Here is a 22,347-nt window from a genome sequence, read left to right on the forward strand (position 1 = left end):
AGGGAACATTTCATGCAAAGATGGGCTCAATAAAGGACAGAAATGGTATGGACCTAATAGAAGCTGAAAATATTAAGAAGAGGTGGCAAGAATACACAGAAGAACTATACAGAAAAGATCTTCATGACCCAGATAACCACAATGGTATGATCACTCACCTAGAGCCAGACATCCTGGAGTGCGAAGTCAAGTGGGTCTTAGGAAGCATCGCTACGAACAAAGCTAGTGGAGGTGATGGAATTCCAGTTGAGCTATTTCAAATCCTAAAGGATGATGCTGTCAAAGTGCTGCATTCAATATGCCAGCAAATTTGGAAAACTCAGCAGTGGCCACAGGACTGGAAAAGGTCAGTTTTCATTCCAATCCCAAAGAAAGGCAATGCTAAAGAATGTTCAAACTACTGCACAATTGCACTCATCTCACATGCTAGCAAAGTAATGCTCAAAATTCTCCCAATAAGACTTCAACAGTACATGAACCAAGAACTTCCAGATGTTCAAGCTTGATTTAGAAAAGGGAGAGGAACCAGAGATCAAATTGCCAACATCCATTGGATCATAGAAAAAGCAAGAGAGTTCCTGAAAAACATCTACTTCTGCTTTATTGACTATGCCAAAACCTTTGACTGTGTGGATCACAAGAAATTGTGGCAAATTCTTAAAGAGATGGGAATACCAGACCACCTTACATGTCTCCTAAGAAATCTTAGGTTTTAGAAAAACATTAATTTCCAAGCAATTTCTGGAAGAACTCCGACAACAACAGGACAAAGAATGGAAGGGAAGCAGGAAATCACAGTAAAGTGTTGTAAGGTTCCTATACCCCACATGAATCACATATGTGAAGGTGTATTGTGATAAAGATGTACACAGAAACACCCTGTCTTACTGTGCTTCACTGCATTGTGCTTCACAGATACCACATTTTTTTATGAATTAAAGGTTTGTGGCAACCTTACCAAGCCTATTAGCACTCTTTTGCCAACATCATTTGTTCACTTTGTTCCCTGTGTCACATTTGGGTGATTCTCACAATATTTCACACTTCTTCATTATCATTACATTTGTGTATATATGGTATTATATTATTATATTTACATATATATTTTTTATTATATTTTTTATGTATGGTGATCTGTCATCAGTGGTCTTTGATATTACTACTATGACTCTGAAGGCTCTGACAATGGTTAGTACTTTTTTTTAGCAATAATGAATTTTAAAATTAAGGTATATACATTATTAATACTATTGCATTCTTAACAGACTACATTATAGTGTAAACATAACTTCATATGCACTGGGAAGCCAAAGAATTTGTGTGATCGTCTTTATTGTGGTCTGGGACTGAACCTGTGACACCTCAAGGCATGCTATGATGCTAACCCTAGAGCAGTGTCACTGTTGACATTTTGGGCCAAATAATTCTTGGTGTTACCTAGTCATATTATTGGCTACACGTTATATCCTGTTAAGGGGCTGAGTAGAATGAAAAAACACAACTTAAACAAGATATGATCCAGGGCTTCCAAAAACCCTTAAAACTATTAAAGTAGAAAGTATTTCCTGGAGGTTATGCTGGTAACAAAACTGTTAAAAACTTCATAGTTTCCCATGTATGTTCAGAATTACACTTGAAAGTAAATGTAGGACTAAGTATGACTTACAAAATAAAAATGACCAATTAAAAATTACCTTTCCAAAAAAAAATAAAATAAAAATTACCTTTCCAAACTATTTCTAGGTCTAAAAAGATTTTTAAAAGGTTGCCTTTTCAAAGTTATTCAGACACTAGGATCTATGTCAGATTGTTATATGACAGAAGCTCTGAATCTCAACACTACCGTTTCAGAGACAATAGGGTCTTTTGTGTTCATAATACCATGTAATCAGATAACAGTATTAAGATCTACTACACAAAGAGTGCTCTATTACCAAGAGATAGCAATACAAATTACATACTAACAGGATACTGCTGCTGCTGCTGCTATTGCTGCTGCTGCTGCTAAGTCATGTCAGTTGTGTGCAACTCTGTGCGACTCCATAGACGGCAGCCCACTAGGCTCCCCCGTCCCTGGGATTCTCCAGGCAAGAACACTGGAGTGGGCTGCCATTTCCTTCTCCAATGCATGAAAGTGAAAAGTGAAAGTGAAGTCTCTCAGTCATGTCCAACTCTTAGCGACCCCATGGACTGCAGCCCACCATGCTCCTCCGCCCATGGGATTTTCCAGGCAAGAGTACTAGTATTTATTAAATATAAAAAAGTGTTATGAATAATTTTCCAGAAATGTCCTCTCATGTTCTTGTGCATCAATACTGAGGAATAAGGGTCATAATCTGTGAGACTCTGAATCTTATCCATACTTTAAGCTCTAGAATGGAAAGTTCAAAATCAATCCAGCACTGAAATGCTCTATTTATGGATAAACTCTTGGTTGCAGACTTGTCATTATTTTTTTAATCAAAATTTTATTCATCATTAAGCAAAAACACCTGACCCTTGAACAACATGGGTTTGAACTGCACAGGTCCACTTATACACAGATCTTCAATAAATATACAATTGGGTCTTGGTATTGGTTGATTCTGCAATCATGCAATCAACCAACCAAGGACTGCAAACTTAATTTACAATCCATGACTGGCTGAAATCTGCAGATGCAGCACTTGTGGATATGGAGGAACAACTATGGGACCTGAGTATCTGCAGATTTTGATATCTGGGGCGAGTCCTGGAACCAATCCCCTGTGGGTACCAAGGGATATATGTAGGACTAAATATGATTTAAAAGATAAAAATGTGGTCTGGGACTATAAGTGTAGAAGACTTAAAAAACTCAAATTGATGAGAAATTATATAAGTTAACAAAGAACAGTGGATGAGTGGTAGAAACACAATTAGTCTTGTTATCTTTTGGAAGGTGATGAGCTTATAATGAGTTTTGTGCTACCACGATGTCTATCCATTAAAACCAACTGCAACAGAATACAAGGTGTAAGTGACTCAGAATGGTTATGTCATAGTTAATTACATCACACAGAGTAGGTTCCAAGATAACTGTATCTAACAGGTGATGAATAATTTTTTTGTTTAATAAATGAAACACAGTAAGTAACATCTTTCCCACAGTTAAACTGGAAACAAAAGAACACTATTCAGCAACTCTGTATTTAACTCTCTGGGGCGACTTGGAGAGCATGAAAGTATTCAATTCAAAGGTATGTTTTTTAGATAATAATTAAAGGAAATAAAGTTATTTGCTGTGGAGAGTTTGGAAGGGAACGTAATTGTTTTCGAGTCCAACAGATTGTGGGTGATAAATGATCACTGTTCAGCTGGCAGAAGAGCAACACGTGAAATGAAGCATAGATGGCCAAGATAAAATTAGGATTCAACAAAATTTGAATAGGAAGGAAAGTTTAGATTTGAGCAGTGATGTCACAAAGATGGAATAGGAGACCCTAGCCTGTAGCCCTTCACAAAAAGCAGCAATTAACTATCCACGAACAAAAACAGCTCTGGAAAGGCTGCTGGCAGCACTTCAGAAACACAGTGAGTGGCACAAAACATTTGAGAATAACTGCACAAAGAAGCGGAGAAGGCAATGGCACCCCACTCCAGTACTCTTGCCTGGAAATCCCATGGATGGAGGAGCCTAGTAGGCTGCGGTCCATGGGGTTGCACAGAGTCGGACATGACTGAAGTGACTTAGCAGCAGTAGTAGCAGCAGCACAAAGAACAACAAGCAGCTTCAAACTGCCTGTGTCATCCCATCCCTTCCAGCTGGCATTGTTCAGAACCAAGAAGGAACTCCCTGGGTAGAAAATCATTCCCCTTTCTTGGAAAGTGAGGGGGTGGGGTCTGTGACCAGCTTCCCAGCCTTTCAGGGCATGGCATGAAGGACCCACTTCTACTGCAGCCTCAAATAAAATGGACTAAAATGGGTGAACTTAATTCAGATGATCATTACATCTACTACCGTGGGCAAGAATCCCTTAGAAGAAGTGGAGTAGCCCTCATAGTCAACAAAACAGTTCGAAATGCAGTACTTGGGTGCAATCTCAAAAACAACAGAATATTCTCCATTCTTTTCCAAGGCAAACTATTCAATATCATAATAATCAAAGTCTATGCCCCAACCAGTAATGCTGAAGAAGCTGAAGTTGAACGGTTCTATGAAGACCCAAGACCTTCTAAGAACTAACACCCAAAAAAGATGTCCTTTTCATCATAGAGGACTGGAATGCAAAAGTAGGAAGTCATGAGATACCTGGAGTAACAGGCAAATTTGGCCTTGGAGTACAAAATGAAGAAGGGCAAAGGCTAACAGAGCTTTGCCAAGAGAACACACTGGTCATAGCAAACACCCTCTTCCAACAACACAAGAGGAGACTCCAGACATGGACATCACCAGATAGTTAAAGCTAAAGTCAGACTGATTGTATTCTTTACAGCCAAAGATGGAGAAGCTCTATACAGGCAGCAAAAGCAAGACCAAGAGCTGACTGTGGCTGAGATCAGGAACTCCTTAATACAAAATTCAGACTTAAACTGAAGAAAGTAGGGAAAACCACTAGACCATTCAGGTATGACCTAAATCAAATCCCTTATGATTATTCAGTGGAAGTGACAAATAGACTCAAGGGATTAGATCTGATAAAGTGCCTGAAGAACTATGGACAGAGATTCATGACACTGAACAGGAGGCAGTGATCAAGATCAACCCCAAGAATAAGAAATGCAAAAACGCAAAATGGTTGTCTGAGGAGGCCTTACAAATAGCTGTGAAAAGAAGAGAAGGGAAAGGCAAAGGAGAAAAGGAAAGATATATCCATGTGAAAGCAGAGTTTCAAAGAATAGCAAGGAGAGATAAGAAAGCTTTCCTCAGTGAACAATACAAAGAAATAGAGGAAAAGAATAGAATGGAAAAGACTAGCGATCTCTTCAAGAAAATTAGAGATACCAAAGGAACATTTCATGCAAAGATGGGCACGGTAAAGGACAGAAACAGTATGGACCTAACAGAAGCAGAAGATATTAAGAACAGGTGGCAAGAATACACAGAAAAGTGTACAAAAAAGATCTTCACGACCAAGATTATCATGACGGTGTGATCACTGACCTAGAGCCAGACATCCTGGAATGTGAAGTCAAGTGGGCCTTAGAAAGCATCACTACGAACAAAGCTAGTGGAGGTGATGGAATTCCAGTTGAGCTATTTCAAATCCTGAAAGATGATGCTGTGAAAGTGCTGCACTCAATATGCCAGCAAATTTGGAAAACTCAGCAGTGGCCACAGGACTGGAAAAGGTCAGTTTTCATTCCAATCCCAAAGAAAGGTAATGCTAAAGAATGTTCAAACTACTGCACAATTGCACTCATCTCACATACTAGCAAAGTAATGCTGAAAATTCTCCAAGCGAAGCTTCAACAGTACATGAACCAAGAACTTCCAGATGTTCAAGCTGGATTTAGAAAAGGGAAAGGAACCAGAGATCAAATTGCCAACATCCGTTGGATCATCAAAAAAGCAAGAGAGTTCCAGAAAAACATCTACTTCTGCTTTACTGATTATGCCAAAGCCTTTGACTGTGAAATTATGGCAAATTCTTCAAGAGATGGGAATACCAGACCACCTTACCTGCCTCCTGAGAAATCTGTACGCAAGTCAAGAAGCAACATTTTTTTTTTTTTTAAGAAGCAACAGTTAAAAGTGGACATGCAACAACGGACTGGTTCCAAATGGGAAAAGAGTACGTCAAGGCTGTATATTGTCCCCCTGCTTATTTAACTAACATTCAGAGTACATCATGAGAAACACTGGGCTGGATGAAGCACAAGCTGGAATCAAGATTGCCAGGAGAAATATCAATAATCTCAGATATGCAGATGACATCACCCTTATGGCAGAAAGCAAAGAGGAACTAAAGAGCCTCTTAATCAAAGTGAAGAGGAGAGTGAAAAATCTGGCTTAAGACTCAACATTCAGCAAATGAAGATCATGGCATCCAGTCCCATCACTTTATTACAAATAGATGGGGAAACAGTGGAAACAGTGACAGCTTTTACTTTCTTAGGCTCCAAAATCACTGCAGATGGTGACTGCAGCCATGAAATTAAAGGACACTTGCTCCTTGGAAGAAAAGTTGTGACCAACCTAGACAGCATATTAAAAAGCAGAGACATTACTTTGCCGACAAAGGTCCATCTAGTCAAAGCTATGGCTTTTCCAGTAGTCATGTGTGGATGTGAGAGTTGGACCATAAAGAAAGCTGAGTGCTGAAGAATTGATGCTTTTGAACTGTGGTGTTGGAGAAGACTCTTGAGAGTCCCTTGGACAGCAAGGATATCAAATCAGTCAATCCTAAATGAAATCAGTCCTGAATATTTATTGGTAGGACTGATGCTGAAGATCAAGCTCCAATATTTTGGTCCCCTATGCAAAGAACTGACCCATTGGAAAAGACCCCGATGCTGGGAAAGATTGAAGGTAGGAGGAGAAGGGGACGACAGAGGATGAGATGGTTGGATGGTATCACCGACTCAATGGACATGAGTTTGAACAAAGATCTGGGAGTTGGTGATGGACAGGGAATCCTGGCATGCTGCAATCCATGGATTGCAAAGAGTTGTACACAACTGAGCAACTGAACTGAACTGAATATACTGGCAAAGCCAGGGCATATACTGATGCTAGGAATGAGAAGAAAGGCAGGGACTACCCAGCAGCCACACAGCAAGAGACTGCATTTCCCAGTGACCTGCTCTACAAAGGACCCTGACAACTTTCACCACCAAAGAAACCAAAAGCCAGCACAGATTTGCCTGACCCCTGCAAATTTCACCAGGTTCTGTCCACAAGTATTCTCATTTGCTGATGCCTGTCTCCCGAGTCCCTCCCCACCCTCTCCTCTCTTGGATCCCCGATTATCAGCCAGTCTGTGCCTCTTCTACTGCAGAAGTGCAACACACCACCCTGAACTGACCCCACAACCACATAGGTGCCTGGGACTAGTCCCTCCAAGTGTGTACTTACACCTGTCACCAGCCTAAATTGCTATGTGAGCACCATGGTGAGACCCTGCTGAAAGCCAGGGCCCTCCAGAAGCATGTGGGCCCAGATCCAGCCCTGTCTTGAGTCACTGGCCTGCACCTCTAAGCTCACCTGAAGCTAGCCCCTCCAGCTATATACCTGGATACCTCTGGTCCCCATCACTGGCCTCCTCAGCTATGTGTCTGTGGCAAGATCCAGTAGTCATAGTGCTGCACACCAACAGCCAGGACCCCCACAGACGTCAGCACACCTGCCACTGGCACTTGCCTTGGTATCAGCTGTGGCCCCCAGGGCTACATGTGTGTTTATAACGAGCTCTGTCACCACACAGGTACCTGTACCTGGCCTGCATGGCCGAGAGTGTGGACACCAAGCAGCTTGGCCCACTACTGCTGCTTGCTCTGGTGCTCTCCCTCGTTTACGACAAGGAGGTGCCACTGAGAACCCCAACAGTCCTTGGAGCCTCTGCAGATGCCTGGCAGTGCTTTCCAAAGATCACACAGTTGTCAATGTTGTAGATCCCAATGGCTTAATCCAATGAGTTACACCACAATCCCCGAGACATGGAGCTACACACGCCCCTTCACTGGGAACCCTGCACCATTAACCCAGTGTCACAGCAATCTTCAGCATGTCCCCACCCGCAGGGGAATAGGTCTTTTCTTAGCAAAGTCAGTCCATAAAGTATTTTCTTTACCATGCAGACACCTAAGCAAGGATACAGGACTGTGGAGAGTCAGGGAAACAAGACTCCACCCAAGGAACACCCCTTTTTCCAGGGTGTCACTGGCCCAAACTGATTTAGTTTTACTTCATCTTGGAACCAATCATTGACATAGTAAATGAAATTAAGCATGGATGGTTCAGTCTACTCATCTGGGGTGGAATGTAAACTGAGATGCTGAATACAAATTCAACCTCAGTGTCAAGACAGGTATTGACGATCTTTAAATAAATTTGAAATGTGTAAAGGAGAGTTATCTTAAAACAAAAAAGGGTCAAACTGATACAAATAGGGCAATATACTTAAAAAGAACTGAATTCAGTTCTCTATTATCCACTGAGACCAGCTAAAGCTCTTAACTCTTCAAAACACCTCTCAAGACTCTTATGAAGAATGCTCAATCCCACATCTATGCACCTACATCTTTATTATAATATATGATTTTACATTTAGCTGTATGTCTTCTCTACTGGAATATAAACTCTCTAAGGTTGAGGAGAAAACATTCATTTTTCTCTGAGGGTGATAAAATGAAGAACTGACTCATTTGAAAAGACCCTGATGCTAGGAAAGATTAAAGGCAGGAGGAGAAGGGGACAACAGAGGATGAGATGGTTGGATGGCATCACCGACTCAATGCACATGAGTTTGAGTAAGCTCTGGGAGTTGGTGATGGACAGGGAGGCCTGGTGTGCTGCAGTCCATGGGGTCACAAAGAGTCAGACACAACTGAGCGACTGAACTGAACTGAACTGCATTACATACATTTTCTGACACAGTAGGCACTGAAATGCTCAATGAGTGACTGAATACACATATATTTAGATGATTAACGTGTTTCTGCTGATTTAACACTTAAGTAGTAGTAGATGCAATGTGGATGAGAAATGGAGACTGGTGCATTTTTGGAACTACTTGCTTTTGGTAAGACCAGAAATTATAAACTCCTCTAAGGGGAACAACAAAAAGAAAAGCTAGAGGCAGTCAATGTTATTAACACTTTCTCTTTTTATCTGTCTATCCTATTTTTCTCCTCTGCTAACCATTCTGGTATTTCTTTTCAAAAACCTATGCCTTAAGGCTACTTAAGGGTATCTTCTAGCATCACTCATTTAAAATGATGACATTAAAATGTAGTTTAATTTAACAATTAATTGCTCACTGTGCTGCCAGACTCAGTTTCATACTATGGACACAAAAACAAGTAAGATAAAACTCATAATGTAGTAAGAAAGTCAGACAAAACCAATATAAAATGAGCATCAAATACTATGGGATATAAATGAGTTCATCTAATTGGGCAAATACATAAATCCTACACCTACTAGTCATTTAGAATGTTCTGTTAGGTCTTGTATTGTTGGGGAGTTGTTTTAACTCTTTTGTAATGTTAACAGGGAGAAATAAATGGTTGAAATGAAGTATTAGGGGGCATTGTGAAAAAGTACACAAATTAAAATGCCTAATATAACTCATGGAGAAGGAAATGGCAACCCACTCCAGTGTTCTTGCCTGGAGAATCCCATGGAAGGAGAAGCCTGGTAGGCTGCAGTCCATGGGGTCGCACAGAGTCGGACACGACTGAAGCGACTTGGCAGCAGCAGCAATATAACTCAAATCAAGGAACAATGCAAGAATTAATTTTTGATCAAACCATTATTTCAATCTGGAGGGGGCAGCATATAGTCAGTCCATTCTACTTTTGCTCAAAAGTATGGTTTTTAGGAAAGACTATGCCATCAACTAATTCTGTCATTTCTACCCATTCTCCCAAACTGACACCAAGTGGGGCAGCATGTTTGAGTCAAGAGGAACTGATTCTACAACAAAAAAAAGAGATCAAACACATTCTGAAACGAGTTCTCAATGTGAGTCCATCAAGCTACAGTTAGGTTCTAACTTAAAATGCAAAATGGTGAAGGAAGCAAGTTCAGAAAATGAAAATGCTGAACCGTGTTCACACAAGATCTGTACCTATAAATACAAAACGTTGACAATGAGAACTTCCCATGTGCTGTTATTTTTCTTATCCAAATTACCTAATGGAACGTGTCTTTCCTCAAAACAGAAAGGGTACTTTTTTTCTTTTGGTCCTGCTATGCGGCATGTGGGATCTAGATCCCCGACCCGGGATCGAATCAGTGCCCCCTGCGCTGGGAGCATGGAGTCTTAACCAGTGGACCGCCAGAGAAGTCGGAGAATGGGTACTTTTTAAAAGTTAAGTGTCACTGGGATGACCCACAGGGATGGTATGGGGAGGGAGGAGGGAGGGGTGTTCAGGATTGGGAACACATGTACACCCGTGGCGGATTCATGTTGATGTATGGCAAAACCAAAACAATATTGTAAGGTAATTAGCCTCTAATTAAAATAAATAAATTTAATTTGAAAAATAAATAAAGATTAACAAATATTTGTATACTACAAAAAAAAAAGTTAAGTGTCAGAAATTGTGGCTCTAGTGGAATAGCTGGAAACAGCCAAATACAACTGTGCCAGAATAAAACATCAACTCCGTCTCTGAAGGATTGAATCAAGAAAAAAAGGTACATTCTAAATACTTTAATGCTGTTTTATACTATGCAAGAGGCACAAGGCATCTACAAAATACCTGTTTAATTAATGTGTTGATGTTATGCTTCTGAAAAATTTACGAAGATTAAAAAATTAGAAGGGTGTGTCTGAAACCTGGCTACAATAATGTATAAAAACTTACTAATCAAATCTCACATGTACCTCTTTACTGTTACAAAAAGCTATGAGATGGCAACAAAATAATCAATAAAACACTTCTGTACTTATTTTCTTGGTAACACTTATAAAATCTCAAATGGCAGAAATAAAAAATTTGTATAAACACCTCACAGAAAAAGCAAGCAAAATCTCAAACATCTTTAGGTCACAGTAACTTACCTCTTAGAAGTAAAATTTTTTTCTAGACTCTCATTGTGAATCAGTTTTGTATCCCCAAACTGCCACGAAGACTGCAGGTCACAGCTTACATCAAGCCGGCACTCGTTGAGAGTATCATGTATGAAACTATACTCTCTGGTATTGGTGTAACAAGGTGACAAGTAAACTAAAAACAAAGGAAAGGGTAAGCGGTTATTCGTGTTTAAAATGACATCATTGTAGGATAGTTAGGGTCTTTGGGAAGGTCATGTACACACTGCTATATTTAAAATGGATAACCAACAAAGACCTATTGGACAGTCCATGAAACTCTGCTCAATGTTATGTGCTAGCCTGGATGGGAGAGGGGTTGGGGGATGAATGGATACATGTATATGTAAGGCTAAGACCCTTCATTGTTCACCTGAAACTACAACATTGCTAATCGGCTATACCACAATACAAAATGTTTTTGGTGTTATAAAAAATAAAATAAAATAATATTGTTGTACATCTGCACAATGAAAACTATAGATATGTATAAGATACAAAATAACCAAGTACTTGGAAGTTTCATTAACGTCTGGAGGCATTTATATATATTTAAGACTTTATAACAGTAATACAGACTTCCTATACCCGGTATAAGTGAAAATAGGAATCCTGTCTTACCCCACTTACCTACTGGGAGTTCTTAAAAGCTGACACAGATATACTAGATAGAGGGATTGGGGGCAAGAGGAGAAGGGGACGACAGAGGATGAGATGGCTGGATGGCATCACTGACTCGATGGACGTGAGTCTGGGTGAACTCCAGGAGTTGGTGATGGACAGGGAGGCCCGGCGTGCTGTGATTCATGGGGTCGCAAGGAGTCGGACACGACTGAGCGACTGAACTGATCTGATCTGATCTGATATAGGTGACTCATTTTCAACTTAAGATGCACAGGCTCTACAACATACATTGTTACACAAACCTTGTAGCTCATGTTAGGTCATGAACATTTGTTGTATTTCCCCCAAATAAGGCAACCTATATACTAGTAAACTATTTGGTTATTTTGACTTCAATAATACCAGAATATCTTTGTTAACTCTTGACTGATACAGTGGCATGAGTAAGAAGCACAGTCTTTTGGAGGACAGTGAGCAATGTTTCAAGCATTGTTATATTAAGTAGATGCATTAAAGAATCAAAACCCTTAAGGAATAGGACCCAGAGGAAATTGGGGAATACAGCTGATTCTTGTTCTTTGTGGAAGTTACAGTATACTAAAGTTGCTGCCAACCTTGAATCAGTGAATACTGAACTATTAATATTAGTCTTAGTAGAAATACAGGCTTAGGTTCCTGTGGGCCTCTGGTGACATTTTTGACAACTGGAATGCCATGTGCAGTAAGCTTGCCTGCCAACATCTCTGTAAAATGAGCCAGTCTCATCCAGGTTGGAAACCTGCCACATAACCTTTTCCTGTATAACACTTAGCAGGTGTCTTTGAAATTCTTCCCCAGTCTCCTGTTCTGCAGAACCTGCCTGCATCCATTATCAGCTTCTGAAGCGTGGGAGCCAGCAAGCTCTAGCCAAGAAGGGCTTAACATTCTCCTGACCCTTGGTGCCATGATCAAATGTCTCTTTGGCTTTTCACCTTCCAACAATGCTGCCCACAAGCTTTTTACTGGTGGTCATCTCATGAGTCTACAAATGTAGATTCTACTCTCTCCACAGGAAAGGTACTCAAATGTTCCTTCAACATTTTCTGCAGAGGTTTGATGTACAAGTTGGTGAATTTTGTTTTCCTTTTTCTGAATGTGCCCTATTTTTAGCCAACAGTCCTGTAATTTTGTGTTAATAGTGTAGCTTATGTAACATGCATTTTCTCTGTAGGGCACATCATAGACCTCCTGAGCTTAGGAGCACTAGACAGCATTTTAGCATGACATGGTGGAGGCTGTTTATAAAAGTGCAAACAACACAGCACAAAGCAGGTGACGAAATGGACACTTAACTATAATATGACAGCTGGAGTAAGATGCAGAGCACTCTCTCATCTGGATACAAGTGCATCAAGTGACTCAAATTTTTCACCATTCTGCATATGCCTAAAATGACTGAAAGTGCTGTGCTGAGTACTGGTGCTGTGGTTACAAACACATTTTAGCAAGCAGGAGAGTTTGAAAATATGGCAAACATGGCATCTGTGAATAATGAGGATCAGTGATATATATAACTTCAGGCAATTTCCATATACATGAATCTAACATAAACAATGGTCCTCTGTATTTAATAATCAACAGGATAAGACAGTGGCAAAACTAATACAAGATACTACAAACCACTGTTTTTCAAAAACAACGTATTCTTCACCTCCTTTCCATTTAATTTTCACTTTAATATTTGTAACAATTCATTACAAAATTTGGTCATTTCATAAGATATATGACTTTGTGCATGTGTGCTTGTGTTTAACTTATGTTGAAGTGAATATAGATCATGACATTTTTATAGCGGCTCTATGTATATACCCCTCGCCCAAACTCCCCAGTGTCAACACTTCATGTAACTATAATGAAACATGAAAACCAGAAAAATGACATTGGTATAATACACAGACCTCATTGATATTTTACTAGTTTCATGTGCAGTTATGTGTGTGGGGGTAGTTCTATGCAGTTTTATCACATGTGTAGATTCATGTAACAACCACTATAATCAAGATACACAACTGTTCCATCACCACAAAGATCATTCTTATTCTACTCCTTTATATATAGTAATATTGATAACCTTATTCCTCTTCTCTGCCTCTAAATCCTAGAACTACCAATCTGTTCTCCATCTCTAAGCTGTCATCATTTCAAGAATGTTTTATAAATGGAACTTTATATTATAAAGTTCTGTTATATTTAAATTAATATTTACAACCTATGGAGACTGGCTTTTTAAATTCAGCATATTGCTTCTGAGATTCAATCAAGCTGCTGATACAGTAAATCTTTTTTTTTTAACTTGCTAAGTATCCCACAGTATGGATGCATCATACTTCAGCCATTTACTCAATGGAAATCAGGGTGATTAACAATTTTTGGCTACTACAAATAAAGCTACTATAAACATTTCCATATAGGTTTTAGTGTGGCCGTAAGCATCCATTTCTCTGGGATAAATGCCTCGTAGTACAACAGCAGGGTCATATGGTAGTTGCATGTTTAGTTTTTCAAGAAACCATCAAACTTTTTCCAAAAGTGGCCGAACTATCTTACGCTTCCATTGGTTGCATGACTGATTTGGCTTCTCCTATTCTTCCTAGCTTTTGGTATTGCTATTCTTATTTCGGCTGTTTTAACAAGAATAAAGAGAGCCCCTTTTCATTAGCATTTTGTTAATGGCTAAGATATTGAATATCATTTTTGTGCTTATTTGCCAATCTATACATTCTCTTTAGTGAAATGACTATTCATGCCTTTTTCCTGTTTTCTGGTTGATTCCACTTTATGGTTCATCTAGCCCAGCATTTCGCATTATATACTCTGCATATAAGCTAAATAAACAGGGTGAAAATATACAGCATTGACCTCCTCCTTTCCCAATCCTGAACTAGTCTGTTGTTCCATGTCCAGTCCTAACTGTTGCTCTTGACCTGCATACAGGCTTTTCAGGAGGTGGGCAAGGTGGTCTAGTATTCTCAACTTTTAAGAATTTTGCACAGTTTGTTGTGATCCACACAGTCAAAGGCTTTAGTGTAGTCAATGAAGGAGATGTTTTTCTGGAACTCTCTTGCTTTTTCAATGATCCAACGGATGTTGGCAATTTGATCTCTGGTTCCTCTGCCGTTTCTAAATCCAGTTTGTATATCTGGAAGTACTTGGTCACGTACTATTGAAGCCTAGCTTGAAGGATTTTGAGCATTACCTTGCTAACACGTGAAATGAGCTCAACTGTGCAGCAGTTTGAGCATTCTTTGGCATTGTCCTTCTTTGGGACAGGAATGAAAACTGACCTTTTCCAGTCCTGTGGCCACAGGTTTTCCAAATGTGCTGGTGTACTGAGTACAGCATATTCACAGCATCATCTTTTAGGATGTGAAACAGCTCAGTTGTGATTTCATCACCTTCACTAGGTTCATCCTAAGGCCTACTTGACTTCATACTCCAGGATGTCTGGCTCTAGGTGAGTGATTATCTGGGTCACTAAGACCTGTTTTGTACAGTTCTTCTGTGTATTCTTGCCACCTCTTCTTAATCTCTTCTGCTTCTGTTATGCCCATACCGTTTCTGTCCTTTATTGTGCCCATCTTTGCAAGAAATGTTCCCTTGGTATCTCTAATTTTCTTGAAGAGATCTCTAGTCTTTTCCATTCTATTGTTTTCCTCTATTTCTTTGCATTGTTCACTTAAGGCTTTCTTATCTCTCCTTGCTATTCTTTGGAACTCTGCATTCAAATGGGTATATCTTTCCTTTTCTCCTTTGTTTTTTGCTTCTCTTCTTTTCTCAGCTATCTGTAAAGCCTCCTCAAACAACCATTTTGCCTTCTTGCAATTCTTCTTGGGGATGGTTTTGGTCACCGCCTCCCGTACAATGCTATGAACCTCCATCCATAGTTCTTCAGGCACTCTATCAGACCTAACTAATCCCTTAAGTCTATTTCTCACTTCCACTGTATAATCATAAGGGATTTGATTGAGGTCATACCTGAATGGCCTAGTGGTCTTCTCTACAGTCTGAATTTTCCAATAAGCTCATGATCTGAAGTCACAATCAGCTTCAGGTGTTTTTTTTTTTTTTTTTTTGCTAACTGTCTAGAGCCTCTTCATCTTCAGCTGCAAAGAATATAATCAATCTGATTTCAGTATTGATCATCTGGTGATGTCCATGTGTAGAGTCATCTGTTGTGTTGTTGGAAGAGGGTGTTTGCTATGACCTGTGTATTTTCTTGGCAAAACTCCATTAGCCTTTGCCCCGCTTCATTTTGTACTCCAAGGCCATATTTGTCTGTTACTCCAGGTGTGGCTTTCTACTTTAGCATTTTAATGAAATTTAAAATTTTAGCATTTTAATGAAAAGAACATCTTTGTGTGTGTGTGTGTGTGTGTGTGTGTGTGTGTGTGTTAGTTCTAGAAGGTCTTATAGGTCTTCATAGAACTGTCTAACTTGAGCTTCTTCAGCATTAAAGGTTTGGGGCACTGTGGTATTGAATGTGGATTACTGTGATGTTGAATGGTTTGCCTTTGAAACAAACATATTGTGTCGTTTTTGAGACTGCACTCAAGGACTGCATTTTGGACTCTTCTGTTGACTATGGGCTACTCCATTTCTTCTCAGGGATTCTTGCCCACAATAGTAGATATAATGGTCATCTGAATTAAATTTGCTCATTCCCATCCATTTTAGTTTACTGATTCTTAAAACGTTGATATTCACTCTTGACATCTCCTGTTTGACCACATCCAATTTACCTTGATTCATGAACCTAACACTCCATGTTCCTATGCAATACTGTTCTTTGCAGCATCAAACTTTACTCTCACCACCACTGTGATAGTCGCCTGACTCCTTGCAACCCCATGGACTGCAGCCCGCCAGGCTCCTCTGTCCATGGTATTTTCCAGGCAAGGATACTGGGGTGGTTTGCCATTTCCTTCTCCAGGGGATCTTCCTTCTCCAGGGATCAAACCCAGGTCTCCAGCACTGCAGGCAGATCTTTTACCGACTGAGCTACTAGGGAAGCCCATCCACAACTAGGCATCGTTGGTTCTTTCTGGGGCCTGTTTCTCCACTCTTCACCAGTAGCATATTGGATACCTACTGACTTGGGGGGCGCATCTTCCAGTGTCATATCTTTTTTGCCTTTTCATACTTTTCATGGGATTCTCAAGGCAAGAATGAAGTGGTTTGCCATTCCCATCTGAAGTGGACCACATTTTGTCAAAACTCTCCACCATGACCCATCCATTTTGGGTGGCACTGCACAGCACAGCTCATAATTTCATTGAGTTACACAAGGCTGTGGTCCATGTGATCATTTTGGTTGGTTTTCTGGGACTGTGGTTTTCCTTCTGGAAGTTAGCTATATGTATTTTTTACATACTTTTTTTTTTTTAATCAAGCTGAGTTCTGTATTCCTAGAGTGCTGAGTCTTTATCATGAATGTTGCTTTCTGTCAAGTTTTTTCTGCATAAATTTATATGACCATGTGATTGTTATTCCTTGTCTTGTGAATACACACTGACTTTCAGATACCAAACCAGTCTTGCATCCCTTGAACAAAACTCCCTTGGTTATAATATATAATTCATTTTATATACTGCTGAATACTACTTCTTTATATTTTGTATAGAATTTGTGTGTTAAGGTTCATGATGGGTATTGGTCTGTAGTTTTCTTTTTTTGTATTACGTTTAGCTTTGGCACCAGGATAATACTATACTAGTAGTTATTCTTTCCTCTTCTATATTATAGAAGAAATTGTAAAGGATTTGTATTAGCTCCTTTCTTTAATCTTGAGTAGAATTCTCCAGTGAAACCATCTGGGCCTGGGGATTTCTTTTCCAACAGATTTTTTTCAACTATGAATTCAATTTCTATAATACAGACATATCTTGGAGACATTGTGTGTTCAGCTCCAGACCACCACAATGAAGTCTATTAAGTGTGCAACAGCATTATGTTTAAAAAACAATGTATATAACCTTGATTTTAAATACTTTATTGCTACAAAAATGCTAACAATCATTTGAGCCTTCAGTGAATCATAATCTTTTTGCAACAGTAACATCAAAGATCACTAATCACAGATCATTAACAAATGTAACAGCAAAGAAGTTTGAAATACTGTGAAAATTACAAAAATTTGATACAGAGACACAAAGTGAGTGATTACTGTTGGAAAATAGACACCAATAGACTTGCCTGATACAGTGCTGCCACAAACCTTCAATTTGTAAAAAACACAGTATCTGTGAAGAGCAACAAAATGAGGAATGCCTGTAGTTATAAGGCTATCAAATGATCTATTTAGTACTGTGTGAGTTTTGGTAATTTGTACTTTTAAACAAACTGGCCCCTTTCATTTAAGTTGTAAAGTTTATGTACTTAGATCTGTTCATAAGGCTTTCAATTCTGTGGCTCAGTAGTGATATACTATGTCATTTCTGAGAGTTGTAGTTTGTGTCTTTTTTGTCAGTCTCACTACAGGTAACCTTCCTAAAGGATTATCACCTTTTTTTATCTTTGCAACCAGCTTCTTAATTTCATTTTTTTTCTTTGTGCTTGTTATGGGCTTATCCTGTTACTCTTTTCCTAGTTCCTTAAGAAGGAAACTTAGACTACTGGTTTGAAACCTATTTTCTAATGGAAGTATTTAGTGTTATGAATTTGTCAGCCATGATTCAGTTTTCCCCTCAAATTTTGATAAGTTACATCTCCTTTTTTATTCAATCCAATGTGTTTCTAAAATCTCATGAATATTTAGAAATGTGTTGTTTACTCTCCATGTGTTCAAAGACTTATCTAATGCTTTCTATCATTAATTTCTAGATTATTCGACTTCAGTTCTTTTAAATACGTTGAAATGTGTTTCATGGCCCAACACATCGTCTATCTTGATGAGCATCAACTTAGTTCTTGAAAAGAATGTCTGTTCTACTGTTGTTGTGTAGAGTATAATGTCGTAATAATGTGCAAATGCCAATCAGATCTTGTTAGTTGACAAAGTTCAGTTCTTCTGTATCTTCACTGATTTTTGTGTCTCTGTGGTTCTACTGGTTGTTGAGAGAGGTGACCGAAATCACCAACTGCCATTCCAGATTTGCCCATTTTTCCTTTCAGTTCTATCAGTGCTGCTTCATGGTTTCTGAAGCTTTGTCATTTAGGGATACAGTTAGGACTGCTGAATCCTACTAGTGGATTTATGCAATATCCCCTTCTGTTTCTGGAATTTTCATTCCTCTGAAGTCTACTGATATAAATAGCCACTCTGCTTTATTCTGATTGTTTGTATGGCTTATCTTCCTCTATACACTTACTTTAAGCCAACTTATATCCCTATATTTAAAGTGCATTCGTCAACAGTCTATAGTTGGGTCATGGTTTTTTTTCAATCCATTGTGTAAACGTCTTAACTGGTATAAATTATACTTAATATAACTGATACAATAGGGCTTAAGCCTGACATTTTACTGTTTATTTTTCCCTCAGTTGTTCAATTCTCTACTTCACTTTTTCTGCCTTCCTGTGGGTTATGCAAACATTTTTAAAATTCCATTTTGATTTATCCATAGGGTCTTTAGAAACAACTTTTAATTCTGAGATAACTGTTTGTACATGTGCTCGTGTCCAACTCTTTATGACCCCATGAACTGCAGACCACCAGGCTCCTCTGTCCTTGTTCCAACTGTCAAACAAAATTAGAAAACTCAAGAGGAGGACTGTCAGTTGTATTTCCCCGTATTTCTACTCTCCTTTGTCCCTCCTTCATTCCTAATGTTCCCAGCTTCTTTCATCATTTTCTGCTTGGAAACTTTGTTTAGCCATTCTACACCAAGATTTACTAGTGAAAAATTTTGAGTTTTACTTCATCAGAGAATGCCTATTTCAGTTCTACTCCTGAGGATATTTTTCTGAGTATAGTTCTTTTCATTCTGCACTTAAAAAATGTTGTGCCACTTCTTCTGGGCTCCATGGTTTCTAATGAAATATCTGCCATTCAATTTTTCCCCAATAAAAACATTTAGTTGCTCTCAAGATTTTTTCTGTTCTTAATTTTCATAAGTTTGATTATGATGTGCCTTGTGATGGACTTCTCTGGCTTTATCCTGTTTAGGGTTCATTCAACCTTTTGATTGAATGTTGTTTAGTTGTTAAGACATGTCCGACTCTTTGCGACCCCATGGACTGTAACCTGCTGGGTTCCTCTGTCCATAGGATTTTCCAAGCAAGAATACTGGAGTGGGTTGCCATTTCCTTATCCAGGGGATCTTCCCAATCCAGGCATCAAACCCATGTTTCTTGCATCTCCTGCATTGACAGGCAGATTCTTTCCCACTGCACCAGCTGGGACTGTATAGGTTTATGCCTTTTGCCAAGTTTGGGGAGCTTTCAGATAGTATTTATTCAAATACTCTTTCAGCTCTATGCTCTCTTCTCCTTCTGAAGCTCTGAGAACAAATAAATTAGGTCTTTTATTATTGTTCCACAGGTTCCTGAGGCTTTGTTATTTGATGTCTTCTCTGTTGTTTGGGCCGGGTAATTTGTTACTGTATCGTCCAATTCACTACTTCTTTCCAAAATCTCAATTCTTTTCTGGAACCCATCCAATTAGTTTTTATTTCAATTATTGCATTTTTCAGTTTCAAAACTTCTACTTAGTTCTTTATTACATTTTTCATTTCTTTCTTGCAATTTTCCATTTGTTTCAAAACTGTAATTGGTTGTTGAAGCATCATTAGAATGACTTTAATTTTTTAATTGGTAGAAATGATGACTGGTTTAAAAGCTTTGTCAGATAATGTCAACATCTGTTTTATTGTGTTGCTGCCATTTGTTGATTCTTCTTTTCTCATTCAAGTTGGGATTTTCCTGATGGGTGGTAAGATGATTTTTTAAATATTTTGGTCATTTGGGATACTGTTAACAGACTCTAGATCATATTCAATCTTCTGTGGTAATAAGCCTCTACTAAGACTAAGTCACAGGGATAACTGTGCCTGTAGGAGAAGGCTGGGGGTGGGGAGACTAACTCTTTACCACCAGGAAGTACTGGCTCTCCACAGGGTCTCCACTGACACCCTGGTGGGGACGGGGGTGAGGGGTGGTGGGCGGTCGGAAGGGTGGTGGCGGGGCAGGCGGCTGTCTCATTACCAGGAGAAAGAGGCAGAAGTCGATGCTCCTGACTCAGCCTCCCCTGACACTGTGGGACGGGGACAGCTACCCTGTTACTGGTGTGTGACAGTCTCGGCTCCCCTCTTGGTCTTCGCTGACTCTGCTCCCACCGAGTATCTCATCCCCACCAGCAACTCATCACCACAGGGCAGGAGCAGAAATCCACAGACACTGCAGGGGACAGCAGAGAGGGGGTCATGTGACGTTTCTTGCAGGGAAAGGCACCGGCACAGGCCGAGGTGGAGGCGGGCATCTCGGCCCTCCGTTCACACTTTGCTGAGAAAAGGAACAGACGCTGTGCTGGTTCCTCCTCCAGGTATTTTGCAGGAATAGTGTGTTCACTGTTAAACAGGTTTCCCACATTCTAAGTCACCCTACTCCCAGTCCTTGGCAAAACAGAGCAGACTTTTCTTAGGGCTTTTTGTGTCTGTAAAAGTTGGCATTTCTCAGTTGTGGTCATCCAGTTTGAGACATGAAGGAAACAAAAAGAAAATTTGAAGAACTTTATGCTATGTCAATACTTAACTCCCAGGGTCCCACACAGGCTCATCCTCTTCTCTCCACCCTTCCAAGTCTTGTTTGTTTTATGTGTGATGTCCAGTGTTTTTAACTGTGTACTTAGTGGGAGTGATAGGAGACATGTGTCTATCTTACTCTGTGTGGGAAAAAAGTACATGTGTGTTTAAGGAATTAAAGGCCTAACTTAAGCTAATTTTATGAAGAGTCAAAATTGAAGATGAGCATAAACTAAGATCAGAGAAATGCAGTAATAGTTATGAAATAATCCCATCTTCCATAGAATTACCTTTCCCAGCTGTCCTCCTGATCTTGGGAATGGTGAATTTTTTCAAAGGATTGCCATTTCTGCCATTAACAAATAAAGGTTGACTGGTTGAGTTCATTTTCCATAAAGTATTGTGTTTACCAATCTCTTTCATTTCCATTTTGTTGGTGGCCTAAAATCAACCCAAAGTTATTAAACAAAAGGTCAATAAATAATAAAAGGCAATGTCAGTAAAACTGTTTAAAAGTTCTTATATGGAATTGAATACAGATATATTTTTAGTCAAACAACAGATTTCAATCTCATTTTGCAGGTTACATAGAAAATTAATTAACTTTCGATTTTATATACTATTTAAAATATTTTGTAGTTGTTTTTTTTTTTTTTTTTACTCATTTATTTATTGATTTTAATCTGGCTGCACTGGGTCTTAGTTGTGGCATACAGGATCTAGCTCCCTGTCCAGGGATCAAACCCAGGCCCCCTGCATGGGGAGCGCAGAGTCTTAGCCTTTGGACCACCAGGGAAGTCCCTGTTTTGTAGTTTCTAACAGACATTTTCCTGGCAGTTTAAACCTTCTGTGTTTCCAAAAAGCTTAATAACTTCTAAACAACAATTTTTATTAACACTTGGTAAAATTCTTGTCAAGCACCTATTTTTTAAAACATTTTTCCTATGGGCTTCTGCGAATTTAATATATTCTCTTATTAAGAGTCTTTGGCTTTGGAAAAACCTTTACAAAGGTTGTAAATCTGCACTGGTATCCCTACAGCTGATGGGCTAAACAGTCAACCACTACTGTTCCACAGTATCACTGCCAATAGATTAAGACATTATACATTGCCACACCACTATTCCTTTTCCTCCTTTCAACCTTTTCCCCAAACATACACACATACATTAACCTCCCAAGGAGAACTCACACACGGTATCAAAGGAAACCTATGGTGCCCACACACAGAGAAATATATGCAAAGATATATTGTTCATGCCATTTCATAATATGGCTCTGGGCCT

General features: G+C 39.3%; 1 protein-coding gene across 2 annotated transcripts in view; it reads right to left on the reverse strand.

Moving 5' to 3' along the window:
- The window catches only part of TEX15 (testis expressed 15, meiosis and synapsis associated), an 81,686-nt gene that overhangs the window by 30,131 nt on the left and 29,208 nt on the right, over positions 1–22,347 (reverse strand). For both annotated transcript variants that reach the window (XM_027530059.1, XM_027530060.1), the window contains exons 3-4: positions 21,352–21,502; positions 10,692–10,857 (exon numbers count right to left, since the gene is read on the reverse strand). In XM_027530059.1, coding sequence (XP_027385860.1) covers positions 10,692–10,857; positions 21,352–21,490 — 305 coding nt within the window. In that variant the 5' untranslated portion in view covers positions 21,491–21,502. The remainder of the gene's footprint in view (positions 1–10,691; positions 10,858–21,351; positions 21,503–22,347) is intronic.

The sequence above is a fragment of the Bos indicus x Bos taurus genome, chromosome 27 (genome assembly GCF_003369695.1).
Source record: "Bos indicus x Bos taurus breed Angus x Brahman F1 hybrid chromosome 27, Bos_hybrid_MaternalHap_v2.0, whole genome shotgun sequence".
Lineage (NCBI taxonomy): Eukaryota > Metazoa > Chordata > Mammalia > Artiodactyla > Bovidae > Bos > Bos indicus x Bos taurus.